Below are 15449 nucleotides of genomic sequence, written 5' to 3'. Positions count from 1 at the left end.
ATTCTTTGGTTCTGAATGGAAATTTTTTTTCTTTGAAAAAACATCAGAGGAAGAAACAAGTTCAGAAAGAAATAAAAACTATTATTAATTGATAAATTACTATTTGCCAGGTTCCTTATGTACATTATCTCATCCAATCTCCCCACCACCCTACCTTCATTTTATCAGTGAGAAGTCTGAAACTCAATGAGATTAAGAACTTGTACAGTTATCCCCAGGTTCCACATCTGAGGATTCAACCTACTGTGGGTTGATAATATTTTTAAAAAATTCTAGCAAGTTCCTGAAAGCAAAACTTGAATTTGTCATGCACTGGCAACTATTTACATACTATTTACATGGTATTAAGTACTGTAAGTAATCTTGAGATGATTAAAGTATATGGGAAGATGTGTGTAGGTTATATGCAAAGACTACACCATTTTACATAAGAGATTTGAGCATCCACAGATTTTGGTACCTCTGGGGGTCCTAGAATCAATCTCTTGCATCTGGATACCAAGGAAGGACTGTACATGAGAAGTGTGCAAGCTTGGTGTGGACTCAACATATCACTATTCCTAATCATGACTCTACGTAGCCATCATCTATTTAGTTTGAGGCTGCAAGACTAGAAATAGAGAAGTAGATTATTTGCTCTTTACCACTGTTTCTAATTTAGGAAGCTGGCAATAGTAGAACATTGGGTTGTGGCTAGGAGATGAAGGTAAACTTTCCCTAATATTAGGTAAGTGAGAGAGAACATAGAAATATAGACACGATCCATTTGTACCTGCTTTTGCTACTTGGGATATATATATATCTCCCAATTGGCAATGAGTTAATCCATGTTCCTATATATCACGGTAAGGTAAGATTTAAAACCAGAAATATCCTGGAGCTTCCTATTTAAATGTATTAGTCTAACAGACTAAGACATTCTCTTTCAAAAACCCCTAAAATATATAGAAATATGTACTTCATATACATATACATTTTATATGTACATATACATATATATATTAAAGATGAGAGCTTTACTCTAAAAATTGATTCTGACTGGTAATCTATTGCTAGAATCTAGTATTTCTACATCTATAGAGTAGATTGCAAAGGATTAATAAAAATAATTTGTGCCTGACATTTACTTTACATCATAAAACAAAGCAGCTCTATTTGACAGAAAGATAATAGAAAAACAATTTGCCTGTCCCTGACTGTTGATCCCATAGTCTATATATACCGATGAGAATAAAAATGTATCCCTGTAATAACAGATATCATTTGTGGAAGTGACTAGATCAGTGTTTCTTTGCCTCTCCTTTGCTGTATTTCCATATCCCTCAGAAACAACAGGGCAGAATGTGGAAAGAAATTAGAGGCAGTGTATTGCATGGTCAAAAATGAAATTGCCAAGAGTATAAGGACAATGGTAGAGGTGATAAGATCTCTAAAAGATAGGCATGCTGAGTGTGGCACATTTTCATACACTTAGTCGACTCAAAGCATTGGAAATCCAATCAGCACAGATAGGAGAAGGTTACACCTTCATCCAGAGAAATTATACTCAGTAAAAATGACTAGACACTGAAAATTGGTTTAGAAATTATGCACATGGATCTGCCCTCTAGATCTAAGGAAGAGATTCAAACAGCGACCAAATTGAAAGCAGGCAGAAAAATATTTTCAAGGATAAGAAAAAACCCAAGTCCTCCATGATGTCTTAAGGAAAAAAAAATTCCATACTAATCAGTACCAAGACTTCAAAAGAAGAACAAAAATAACAAAAAACAAACTATAGAAATAAGGAAAGAGAATATCATCCTGACATTTCACAGTAATTTGAATAATGAGAATTACAGTTACCTGGAGGATTTTATAGAAATCTATTTTGTAAGTTTAAGTAGTATTCAATAAGCAAAATTTCTAAGAAACAGAAAGCCATCCGGATAGACCAGGAAAAGAATGAAGAACAACAGGATGAGATACAAAGATAAAAAGCTCAGATGAACAGTCACCAAGGTATGATAAGGACTCATCTGAAGTGATGTAACCTAATAATTATAAGTACCATTGAAAGAGACCAAAACAATCATACAAGAAGCAACAATCAAAGGCATGAAAAAGTGATTTTCTGATGTTGATTAAAACCTTGAGTTAGAAAGTGTTGATTTCAAAATTTAAGAAAAAAAATCCCTATACTTAGATAAAACATGGCAAATTGAAATGTATATTTAAATAAAATGAATTCTATAAGCATCCATTCAGCACAAACAGATTAAGAAGGAATAAAATCAGTCTAGACCTAGGCTCATTCTTTGCAGCATGAAATATCAAGGAAAAATGGACTTAAAGCCTTCAAAGATTTGAAGGGAAGATGTTGTGGAATTAGGGTTTTCACCTAACAAGTTTTTTTTGTTTTTTAATACAAGGGCTCACAAAATGTAGTACTCACTTGTTCGTAACAAAATAAATAAATAGATAAAATTAATGAGCTAAGGATAAAATAAAATTTAAGAAATAAAGAATAGGAGAGTAATTCTTATTTTCAAATACGTGGTATTGAATATAAATAATATAAAAGCAAAAGAAAAAGTAAAAATTCATATGGCAAAGTGGCAACAGAAAGAAAACAAGAAAACAGCATGGTGACATTAAAGAGAAAATATCATATAAATAAAATCATCAGTTACATTAAATAAATATAAATGGGTTAAACATAATTTATTCTGTTGTCCACCTTAATGTTAAATATTTTTAATACTTTATATGCTGTATTTGCAGAGGTTTCCTTAGATTTATTATATATTTTACCAATTTTACTGTCAATTGTTTAAGCTGTTCATTTTATTAATTAAAATTCTCATTTCTAAAAGGTTATTGCTATATTTTAAAGGTCTTAAGAAAACTTTTCCCAAGGTACTCTGTTTTTTCATTATGCTTCCTATTTCTTCCTTTATTCCTTTAATCATTGTAAACACCTTTTTTTAAAGTTTCATTCAGATTATTCTCTCACCTATGAGCATGATATTAACTATGTTATCTATTACCATGGGTAATCTAGTAAACTATCATACTAATTCCATTCTATGACTCTTATCCTTAGAAATTCATTTCTGAGTATTGATTATAATTTTTGATCAGATCAGCTTTTCTTCTCCCCTTCCCTTCCACCCAGAGCAGCTTCTGTGTGCTTCTTTGTTGCTTTCTTGAGCTAGTGTTCAAAGGGATTTTGGTTGGTTTTGTTTCTCATTTCATAGCCAGTGCTGCCCTTTGGGGATTCCACTTTTTTGACTGAGTTAGTTTCAGCTGACAGCTGGAGGCTGTATCTAATGTGCCTGAGTACATGTTAGACTCTAGATCTCACACATCTGGTGTGTGTGCATGGTTGGTGGGGGGGAGCAGGCTGATGAAGGTGGGAGGATTCATAGAATGAGTCCCTCATGTTCCCAAGGGAGGAAAGAGGATTCTAGCTTTTTGAGACTTTGTTCCCCCAGATCTAGGGGATTTTCTTTCCAGCTTTTGAGTTCCTCCAACGTGTGTGTGAGTGTGTGTGTGTGTGTGTGTGTGACATTTCATCCAGCATTCTAAGATTGCCATTTGTCATCAATTCAACTAGCCAGTATCAATTTCTTTTTTCTTCTCCATTTCTTTGCCTTAGTACATGATCTCTTCGCTTTTTCTACCATGTTTAGCTGAAGAACTCTCATATATTCTATAAGCTGAAGCTCAGCTCTTTCCTCATCTGTCAAGACAGTCTCTGATTGCCAGGAGGGATTGACCACTCCTCTCTTTGTGCCAGCCCTATTCTTTTGTACATCCTAAATCACACCATAGTGTTATTAAATTCCCTTTTCCATTTATCATCACTCCACATAATTATAACATAGTCGGTGCTATGTTGAATTAGTTGAATTAAATAAATTAATGATTAAATTTGTGGGAAAGTAAATTGTGTCATTAGTTTTCTATACTTTCTGACAATACTAAATTGATAAGTTATAATATGCTCTGTTGCTATTAGTGCTAGACATGGGCGGTGCATTTTCCCTATCCAGTGTAGCATAAAACAATTAAATGAGAACCTATATGAACTACTTATTTAACATTCTTTCGTCAAAGGGTGAAAGCCAGTTGAACATTTTCTGTGGAAATAGAAACACAATGAAGCAATCCATACCTCAGAAGATAAAAAAGATAAAAATGATTTGAGGCCAAAACATAGTTTGAATATAAAGAATAAAAGGTCTCTGTTGCAGTTCATTCCTTCATGTGTGAATGATTTCTGGGGAAAAGATGAGAGTTATTTAATTATGAGCCAGAAAAGATTTCTTGACAATAATGAAAGGAGAAATTAATTTATTAAATAGAAACTTATTCCATATTATGCAAGAAATATTTTAGAGAGTTAGATGGGAAAGTTTTTGCATGAAAAATGCCATTTCTATATAATGCTATTGGTTTTAAGATCATCTTATTAAAATGTAATATGTGAGTCATACACAGGTATATTTGTACAATATATTCATCATGTTGCAAAAAATAATAAAATGGAGAAACTGGTAAAGCTACCACATAACTTAAGAAATTAGACATTATCAATACAATCACATCTCCTTACTTATCTCTCCCCATCCCATCCTTTACCTCGCTACCCTAATTGCTCTTCATCTTCACCAAAGTTAACCACTACTAGGAAATTATAAATCATTCCTTTGCTTTTATTTTTTAGTTTTATCAATATATTTTTATTCATCACTATACAATACCTTGTTTGGTTTTGTTTGTGCTTACCATTTGTAAAAATGGTACCCTACTGTGTATAGTCTTATAGTCTTGCTTTTCCATTTATAATTGTGTAAAGTTCATTTTCACATCTATATAATATTCTATTGAATAACTTTGTATTTTATTTATCAGTGTTCTTACTGATGGACATTTGGGTACTTTCAATTTTTTTGCTAAAACGAATAGTACTATTGTGATTATTCTTCACTCAACGTGTATTTGTCTAAGCACTTCTTTAGAGTATCTACCTAGAAGTCATGTTCAGTAATAGGGTATGCACATGTACGATTTTACAAGTTTTACGAACTGGTAGAACTAAATTTCATGCTCCCACTATTGCTTTTTATCTTTTCTAGCCTTGCATATTGTCAGATTTTGTAATTTGGAAAATTTAATAGGTGTAAAATAGATCTCATGTGGTTTTAATCTGCAATGCTCTGATTACAATGAAGGTGACATCTTTCATAATGGCTTTTGTTAGACATTTGTGTTTTCTTATATGTGAGGTATCTTAATTTCTTTACTCATTTTTGAACTTTTTACATTGATTTGTAGGATTGTTTATGGTCTCAGTGTTAATCCTTTGCCAGTTTGTGGCCTGTATTTTTATATTTATGTGACAGATTCATCATGTTTTTCTTTTATGATCAGTGCTTTTTGCCCAGTCCTAAAATACTTATATCTCCTAAATTATAAAAATGGTCCTCTTTATTATCTTATAATTTTAAAGGTTTGAATTTCAAGTAAGTCTTCGATCCATCTGAAACTGACTTTTATATACAGTGTGAGGTAGGAATTCTTTTTTTTCCATGTGGATAACATCTTACCAGCATGATTTACTGAACGATTCTTTCTTTCCCTAACAATCTGCAAAGCCTCCTCTGTCACATAACAAGTTTTCTTCTTCTGAGCTGTCTCATTGGTCAGTCTTTTTACATAGTTCTGAACCAATCTAACACCGTCATAGTTATTAAGGCTTTATAATTAAAAAGTCAATATCTGATAGGTAAGCCATATCATATTCTTTTTTTTTTTTTTTTTTTTTTTTTTTTTTGTGGTACGCGGGCCTCTCACTGTCGTGGCCTCTCCCGTTGCGGAGCACAGGCTCCGGACGCGCAGGCTCAGCGGCCATGGCTCACGGGCCCAGCCGCTCCGTGGCACGTGGGATCTTCCCGGACCGGGGCACGAACCCGTGTTCCCTGCATCGGCAGGAGGATTCTCAACCACTGCGCCACCAGGGAAGCCCCATATTCTTTTTATTCAGGAGAATTTTTGTTTCTGTTTATCTTGAAACTTTCCCATTCATATGAAATACAATCAGTTTGTTAAGGTCCGCAAGAACGAACTCTGTTGGGATTTTGCTAGTAATTTCCTCTGACGTATGGGTCAATTTGGAGAAAAATGACATCTTTAGCATATTAAGTCTTTAAATCTGTTACCTATAATATATGCTTCAATTTTTGTAGTTTTATAATGTCTTTCAATGAAGTGTTATCAAAATCCCACATATGTACTACACACGCTTTGCTAGGCTTATTCCTAGATACCTTTTAGTTTTAACTGCTATTATAAATGGTATGCAAAATTTTTGTTTTGTCATATAAATATATGTATATATATATATATATATATGAATGCATTAGATTTTTCTACAGTGGTATTGAAGCCAGCTGCCTTTCTAAACCTTCTCATCATTTCTAATATTTGTTTTTGAGAATTCCTTCAAGTTTTCTATGTAAACTCTTGCATCGACTTTAAGCAATTAAAGTTTTGTTTTTCCTTCCAGTCAGCATGTTTATGTATTTAATCCATTTTGAGTTTTAATTTTTGCATGTGGTGTCAGACAAGTCCAATTTCATGCTGCATATGAATATCCAGTTTTCCCCAAACCATTTATTGAATAGGGTAGCCTTTCCCCATTGTGTGTTCTTGGTATTCTTGTAGAAGATCAGTTGGCTATAGATGTGTGGATTTATTTCTAGGCTCTCTACTCTGTTCCATTGGTCTTTATTTCTGTTTTAATGCCAGTACCATACTGTTGTTACTGTAGCTTTGTGATATATTTTGAAATCAGGACATGTTATGCCCCCAGCTTTGTTCTTATTCAAGATTGCTTACTCAGGGTCTTTTTTGGTTCTATATGAATTTTAGAATTTTTTTTTCTATTTCTATAAAGAGTATCATTGGGATTTTGATAGGGATTTTGTATTGAATCTATAGATCACCTTGGGTAGTATGGAATATTAATTCCTCCAATCCATGAGCATTTGTTTGTGTATTGTTTTTCTTGAAATAGAACTTTGCTGTGTGTTTTAGTTATCTATTTCTTCATATCAAACTATTCCAAACAACAGCCATTTTACTAGTTCTCCTGATTCTGTGGGTTGTTTAGGGTCTCAGTTGGACTGTTCTTTGGTTTATCTTGCTTAAGCTCTGTTATGCATTGCAGTAAGATGGTGCTGAGGCTGGGAAGTCCAAGATGGGTTTATTCACATGTCTGGAGCCCTGGCACTGGTAGCTGGAAGCCTGGACTCCGCTGGTATGCTAAAATGGCTGGGCCTCATTCTCTCTCCAGGTAGTCTCAAGGTCTCTTTCTTTCCACCTGACTTCTTATGACCTCTTTCTGTCATGGGCTCTTTCCAGAAGAATAGCTGGACTACTGACATGGAGGATCAGGGCTTTCAAAAGTACAAAAGCAGATGCTGCCAGGCTTTCTTAATTTTTAAGCCCAGAGTTATCAGATCACCATTTCTGAAATATGCTATTGATTGAAGCCAGTCTCAGAACTGTCTCTAGTTCATGGTGGGAGAGTGCTACACAGTGACATGAATATTGAGAGGTATGGTTAGTATCTCTGGAGACCAGCTACCAATCTGGCTTAAGATCCCTGATTTATATTGATGTTTTCCTCATTTCTTTGGGTATATTATGCAACTGTTTATGGACTTAATTATCGATTCCGTGAAGATCTCAGTGAATTTTATTTTCATAACTTTTTGGGTGACCTGCTTTATCTTGCTGGATGCTTTTAATATCTTTTCTTTGTACTTGGATTTCTGAATTTTTCTATGATGTATCTAGATGTAAATTTTAAACACTTTTTCTGAATACATTATGCTTTCTGAATAAGTGGATTTACATTTTTTTAGATTTAAAAAATAAATTTTATTGCTTTTAGACCTTCTTGTAACTACTTATACATTTGTGTTTTTGAAGGACTTTATTTACTTATTTAAATGAAAGATTTTTTAAAATTCTATAGTGCTTTACAATTTTAAAAAGTTTCACACACATGATTTCATATAATTCCATAATAACCCTTTTTTCCCCTACCCCTACTTTGTCCCTCCTCCCTTCCCTCTCCCCACTGGTTTCTTCTCTGTATCTGTTAGTCTGCTTCTTTTTTGTTTTATTCACTAGTTTGTTGTATTTTTTAGATTCCACATATAAGTGCTATCATACAGCATTTTCACATTTCTGAAAAATTCTCATATATTTTCTAATCAAATATTGCCTCACCTCCATTTTATGTACTCCATTCTTCTGGATTTCCAATGAGATGTATATTAGGCCATATCTTTCTAAGTTCCATATTTCTTTTCTTCTCTTTTACATTTTCCATCTTCCTGTCTCTGTATACTATATTCTGTGTAATTTTTTCACATTTCCATTCAATTGCCACAAATATTGTATACTTTAAAATATACTTTTAATCTATCATCGACTTTTTGTTTTCAGCAATTATATTTTTTATATCTTAAGGTTCTATTCAACTCATATTCAGATTTCCCTCATCATTCTCGATAGTCTCTTGCTGACTGCTTATTTTTATGATACTGACCTTTATCTTATTAAACTTTTCATATATAGTTGTTTTTTCATTCTGTAACTACTAATTCTGCTACCTTCAGTTTTTGAGGGTGTTGCCTGTTACTTCTGCTGGTTGTCATTCATGGTATTTATCTCTTTACATGTTTGGGGACTTTTGTTTGTGATTATGTATATATGAGATTTCTACATGTGTAAATGGAGCTGCTTTCCTCCAAATGGCATTTATTTCTGTCTATGCTGAGAACCAGGTTCTACTTACCTGGGACTACTTCAACCTCTTTGAGAGTCTTGGTCAAGTTCTCAAGTTCACCTTTTATGGTGAGGATCTCAAGGATCACAGCTCCGTGTTTTGCTCACTTGATTATCACTTACAGTTTTATCCTCCTGTATCTAGGTTATTGGAAAGGAATTTGTCCCCATAGTAATCCCATAATTCCTGGATGTTTGCCCCCTGATATTTGACTGTGGCTTCACAGATGTTTTGGAGGGGAATTTGGGACATTTCCTTAAGATTCCTCCTGCTTATTGCAAGCCAAAAACAAAAACAAAACAAAAAATTAGAAAGCATATTTATCAGGATTTAGTTGTTTAGCCTTAGGGATATAGAGAACTTAGATTACTTAGTGTCAATTTGTTATTTATCATCTTGTATTTTGTATATTTAATTTATAATATTTAAAAGATTCCACCTAAAAAAGTCATTTTATTTATTTACGTTTTAGTTTTACTGAGGTATAATTAACAAAGAAAATTGTAAAATATTTAAAGCATACATCATAGAGATTTTATATATGGATACACTGTGAACATTCCTCCCATCTAGCTAATTTACACATTCATCACCTCACATATTAATCTTTTAAAAAAAAATTTGGTGAGAACATTTAAATTCTACTCTCTTCTCTTAGAAAATTTCAACTATATAACAGTGTTATCAACTATAAACACCATGTTTTACATTAAGAAATGGTAATTTTATAAAAAGTAAAACCACACACACCATATTTTTCTTTGTACTGACCAGCCAGTACAATGTTGTTGACACAGGTTAATCTCATTTAATAGAATGAAATGATTTCAGCAAAATTTTTAGGTACGTGCTTACTGAGCAAATATGATTTTTCACATTTATTAAATTTGGAGGTAGTATACTAGAAATATTTTAAATTTATTATATACTTTTATACTTGAGAATGTATAATGTTACCTGTGGATTGGAAAGCCAAGTGAGGAAGAATTTAATTTAATTTCCAAATCAACAAGAAACTATTACTCAGAATAGCCAACAGAATATTGAAGAAGAAGACCAACATTGGAGGACTGACACTCTGACTTCAAGACTTAATATAAAGCTATGGTAATCAAGAAAGTGTGGTACTGATGACCAAAGAATAGACACATAGATCAATGGAACAGAATAAATAGTCCATAAATAGATCCACATAAATACAGTCAACTGATCTCTGACAAAGGATAAAAGGCAATACAATGGGGCAAAGACAGTGGAACAAGTGAACATCCACATGCAAAAAAAAAAAAAAAATCTATACACAAATCTTATACCCTTCACAAAAGTTAACTCAAAGTAGAATGTAGACATAAATGTAAGACAGAAAACTATAAAACTCCTAGAAGATAACGTAGGTGAAAATCTAAATGACCTTGGGTATGGCAATGACTTTTTAGATACAACATCAAAGGCATAGTCCATGAAAGAAATAATTGATATGCTGGACTTCATAAAATTAGAAACTTCTGCTCCGGGAAAGACAATGTCAAGAGAATGAGAAGGTGAGCCACAAACTGGGAGAAAATATTTGCAAAAGACACATCTGATAAAGGACTCTTATCCAAAATTTACAAAGAACTCCTAAGACTTGACAATAAAAAAACAAAGACCTGATTCAAAAATAGGCCCAAAACCTTAACAGTTACCTCACCAAAGAAGATGTACAGTTGGCAGATAAGCATTTGAAAAGATGATCCACATCATATGTCATCAGTGAGATGGATTAGTGGTTTAGACTATATTTTTAGTGCAGTTTTAGGTTCACAGCAAAATTGAGAGAAAGGTACAGAGATCCTATTTACAAAGCAGAAATAAACACAGACGTAGAGCACAAATGTATGGATACCAAGGGGGAAGGGGGTGTGGGGTGAATTGGGAGATTTGGATTGACATGTATACACTACTGATACCATGTATAAAACAGATAACTAATGAGAGCCTACTCTATAGCACAGGGAACTCTACTGAATTCTCTGTGGTGACCTAAATGGGAAGGAAATCCAAAAAAGAGGGGATATATGTATACGTACAGCTGATTCACTTTGCTGTACAGTAGAAACTAACATTGTAAAGCAACTATACTCCAATAAAACTTTTAAAAATATATAGTCTAAAAAACAAGAAAAGAAACTATCCTTGAAAAGTGCCCTGTAATGTCTATTTCTACTTGCAGAGACAAAATATTGAGGTACCTTGGAACAATCTTTTTTATCTCAGGGAAAAATCTTAATTGTGTGGCACTGTGGCCTGTACCTGGGAATGATACATCAGGACACTCTTAGACTTGAAAAAGGCATCCTGGGAAAGACACTTGCTGGTTTGTCTATCCTGCTATTTTATTTCTGGGTAATTATACCAGAAATTCTGGAAATTATATTTTCTATCCTAGTGGATCTAAAGGAGCTTCCATGTTCTTCAATGTCCCTGTTCATTATAGTTGAATATTTGACCCCAAATGGGCCAATCATAATTCCCTTAATGCCTGGAATTTTGGACATTGAAAGAGCCTTGAACCCAAGAAATAGCAAAGTCAGTTATTCTTGAATAAACAAGTTGATTGAATAAAGGTTGATTATGTTTTACGGAACTATTAGTACATCAAAATGTCATCTTTTGTGGAGTATAATCAAGGGCTATTCACTGCCTGGCAATACTAGTTGTCAAAGTTTGCTAATAGTATGTATTTTTTTAAAAGTGTTTAATTGCAGTGCTGTTAAGAACAGCTGGGATAAATAAGGATGCCAATAAATTATTTAATTTCAATATGAGTTGTATCTATTATCATATTAAAGTCTAAATTTTAGGTGATAGATGAGCTAACTAACCTAACTGTGGTAATAACTTTCAATATATATAAGTATCAAATCATCACATTATACATATTAAACTTGCACAAAGTTACATGTCAATTATATCTCAACTGGAAAAAAATAGTTTAAATTTGACCTTAATATCATTAAGGACTTTTTTGATTTTAAGTGACAGAAAAACAAACCCAAAGTGCTTAAGAAAAAAGGAATTCGTTGGTCCACATAAATTACAAATCTGGGGATATTTTTATTTTAATATTTCTCTTGGACCAGGAAAAACCCAGTCTCTCTTCTCTTTCTGTGCCACTTCCATCCTCCAACATGCTTATTCCTCATGCTGGTAATATTGCTATGTCTTCAAAACTCCAAGTTCAGCAGAAAAGAGGAAACTTCTTTTCCCCATGAGTATACATAATAGCCCTGGCTCTTATTCTTACTCCAAATCTGTCACAAACCCATCACTGAACAGATCACTAAAACCAAAAGGAAGATGTGCTGTACAAGGCAGGCTAGCCTAGTTTATGGCATGGTAACACAAACCTGATTCATCAAAGACAGGCTTGGTCGTCTCACTCCTAGACTTAAGCTGAAGGGCAGCCACTGTTTGGTTGCTGTCATGGTGGCAGAAGAAAGACCTTTGGATAGACCCACACTAGTAACTAAATGCTTAGCCTGGAAATGACAAAATAACATTGTTCACTATTCATTAACCAGAACAAGTCACATGGCCCCACTCAACCATAGGGGACAAGGAAGTGAAACTCTATCATGTGCTCAGAATGGTAGGGGGAAATTGGGTATTTTGAAAACAACACTGATGAAATTGGCTCAGGTCATATACCCCCCTAGACCTGGGAGTAGGGTCAGCCCCACTGCAGCTGAAAACATGTAGGTTTTCACAGAAAACAGGCTATTATTAGGAAAAAAGTAGGAGTTATTATCAGAAAAAATAATATATTACATATAATTAAGTCAATTTCTAGTAAATGACCAAAGTTCTGGATTCAGTATGAGTATATCTTTCCGTGTTAATAGATTATTAACTTCCAAGTGTTAAAAATGTTACCATATTTGTGGTTATAAACCAAAAGCCCAAAACTATTATATTTTCCCCTATCCTGTTGATTTTAATCTGGTTGATCAACACAGTCTAAAGTTTTCAAAGTAGACACTTTAAATCTAGTTCAGTTCCTAATTTATGATTTATAGGACAGCTAAACCTGTGAAACTAAAGTGGTTTTAAACCTGTAACTAATTCTATTCACAAATAAAGATGTGAGATTCACACTTACATCTTCATTCTTTAGTAGCTAGCTAGAATGGTTCTGTCCCCCTTGTGGGTTTTAGCAGCATTAGACCAGGTTTTGTTTTCCTTTTTCCAGCAAGATGTTCAGTATCAAGTATTTTTCTTTCTGTAGCTTTGAGGAACAGATACCCATTTAAGTGAATTTAAGAAGAGTTTATTGTAAGTCTACAATAGGTACTCTCTGCTTTCTCCATCTCTAAAACTACCCTAATTCTTTCACCTTGGTTTTTTCCCTCTTCTCTCTTAGCATCTGTTCTATTTTTCCTTTCTTAATAATCTCTCTGCTTATTCATATTCATAGCCCAGGGCACTAGAGCCAAAAGACAATAAGTTACAATCTCTGGGCCTTTTTCTTAGTCAAATTTCAAAGAAAGAAATAAAATTGGCTGGGTGTTGGAAGTTGATCTACTGTTAGCGAAATCAACTCTGGTTGGGGAAAGTATCACATAGTATATACAGCTGCCTATTTTAAGGCTTTGGGGTGGGACAGGTTAGCAAGGAGAATTGTACAAGAAAGCTAGTTGGTCATGTCTGCTGTAGGAATTAGGATGAGAATATCAGTACCATTTATCCTTACTACAATTTTAAATGCTTTACAGATTTTAACTCATTTAATCCTATGAGGTGAATAGTATTATTACACTCATATTACAGATAAGAAGACTGAAATATAGGGAGGTCAAATAACTTGTTCGTAGTCATACAGTTAATAAGAGGCAGAGCCACTCAGAATTTGGAAGTAGGCAGTACTGCTCCAGAGTCTATGGTTGTTATACCATGAGACTTGGCTATCCTAAAGCATCAGTTTACATCAGTGAATTTACTGACTTGGGATATTCCCTTAACTCTTCTTCCAGTAGTAAAATGCTTCTCATTCTCCAAAGCTCATCTTCAATACTAGCATTTTCACTTTGCAAGCTTTCCTGAACACCTTCCTTCTGCTGTTAAACCACCCTCTACATTCTCTTCATTACCACACAGATCACCTTGTCCTGTGATTGTTTAATACTGTAATACTGTGAGCTTCTGTCGAGCAAGGGCAATATATATCTTATCTTTGTGTTCCTGGTGCACAGCATAATTACTGGCACATAACATATACTTAATGAACTGTTATTGGATTATTCACTTAATGAAAGAATGAATGAATTAAATATGATTTATGCCACACAAATTTTACCAGTTTCTCTTCTGCTTCCGGATTATAAGACAAAAAGCACTTCCATAAGAAAACCTGGGAACAATGCTTGTGAATCTTTGAAATTATTGGGATTCAGAAGCCGAGACAGTGGTTGGTTTGTGCTTGATGGTGTCATGGTGAGAACTGTGCAAAGTGGCTTGATATCATTTGAATTGTGTGAACATTTAGAGAGGTAATACAACAGTAAACAATAAATATTGATGATATTATATCCTGATGGTTCGTAATTGATTTTTACAGAAGTAGAATCATAGGATTAGACTTTTTATTCCTCAAATAGAAATATGAATAGTCCTTTAGGGTGTGCTTAAAATGAAAACTAGGCCTGACATGAATACGCTATCTGTAATTTCATTCATGGTAGTTTAATAGGTGCTGTTGGAAACCACTCTTAACTTAAATTTATTTTTACAGCTTTCTTCTAACTCCAAAATAGTTTTAAAATAGCACCTTCATTTCTGAAATTCCATGGAGATAGTAATTAACCATTCATATTATGCTTATCTCCTATGTATATATAAACTGAATTTGTTATTCCAGTGTCCTCATTTTGCTTTCTCATTTCCATGTTTTCTAGACAGCTCATTATGAGAAGAGTAAGACATGTTAAGGTTCCTGAGAAGTAGACACTCATAAAGAGAGGGCAATCACATGTCCAAAGATAGCCTTTATCTCATAAAGGAAGAGCTTACATCTATAATTGTCTTGGGTCAGTTCCCTAGAAAAAGAGTCTAAGATGAGAATGCAAGTGATTCTTTGAGAGAGGGCTCTCAGGGGACTCCTGTAAAGTGATGAAAGAAAGCAGGGAGGGTAAGGGAAAAAATGGGAGAAATTTTGGCTTGAGCTGAAGTTTTACCTCAGCCTGATACCTCAGGGGAGCTCTGAAGTGTGAGTAGCAAGGAGGCTGGCTTTACACTCTTGCATCAGTTAGTCTTTGTCTATGGATGTGGGGCTGTTCTGGGGGTGGGGGCTCATATAGAGTAATTTTCTGGAGAACAGTTGGGCAACGGGTGGGCCAGAACAGGAAGAGGGATATGAATTAGTTTGCTAGGCTGCCATCATAAAGTATCACAAACTCAGTGGCTTAAACAACAGAAATGTATCGTCTTACATTTCTGGACGTTAGAAGTCCAAAATCAAGGTGTTAGCAAGGTTAATTCCTTCTGAGGACTCTGAGGGACCTGTCCCAGGCCTCTTTCCTTGGCTTATAGATGGCTCACTTCATGTTCACATGGCATTCTCTCT

The 15449-nt window shown here is 34.1% G+C and overlaps 1 protein-coding gene across 1 annotated transcript in view; it reads left to right on the top strand.

Moving 5' to 3' along the window:
- DTHD1 (death domain containing 1) overlaps positions 1–15449 on the top strand; it is a 75309-nt gene that overhangs the window by 11583 nt on the left and 48277 nt on the right. Inside the window, 1 exon segment of the mRNA XM_059066123.1 lies at positions 14213–14376. Within this exon segment, the coding sequence (XP_058922106.1) occupies positions 14213–14376 (164 nt within the window).

The sequence above is a fragment of the Kogia breviceps genome, chromosome 6 (assembly GCF_026419965.1).
Source record: "Kogia breviceps isolate mKogBre1 chromosome 6, mKogBre1 haplotype 1, whole genome shotgun sequence".
NCBI classification, from domain to species: Eukaryota; Metazoa; Chordata; class Mammalia; order Artiodactyla; family Physeteridae; genus Kogia; species Kogia breviceps.
Note: the sequence above shows the minus strand (reverse complement) of the source record. Positions and strands in the feature narration are given on the sequence as shown.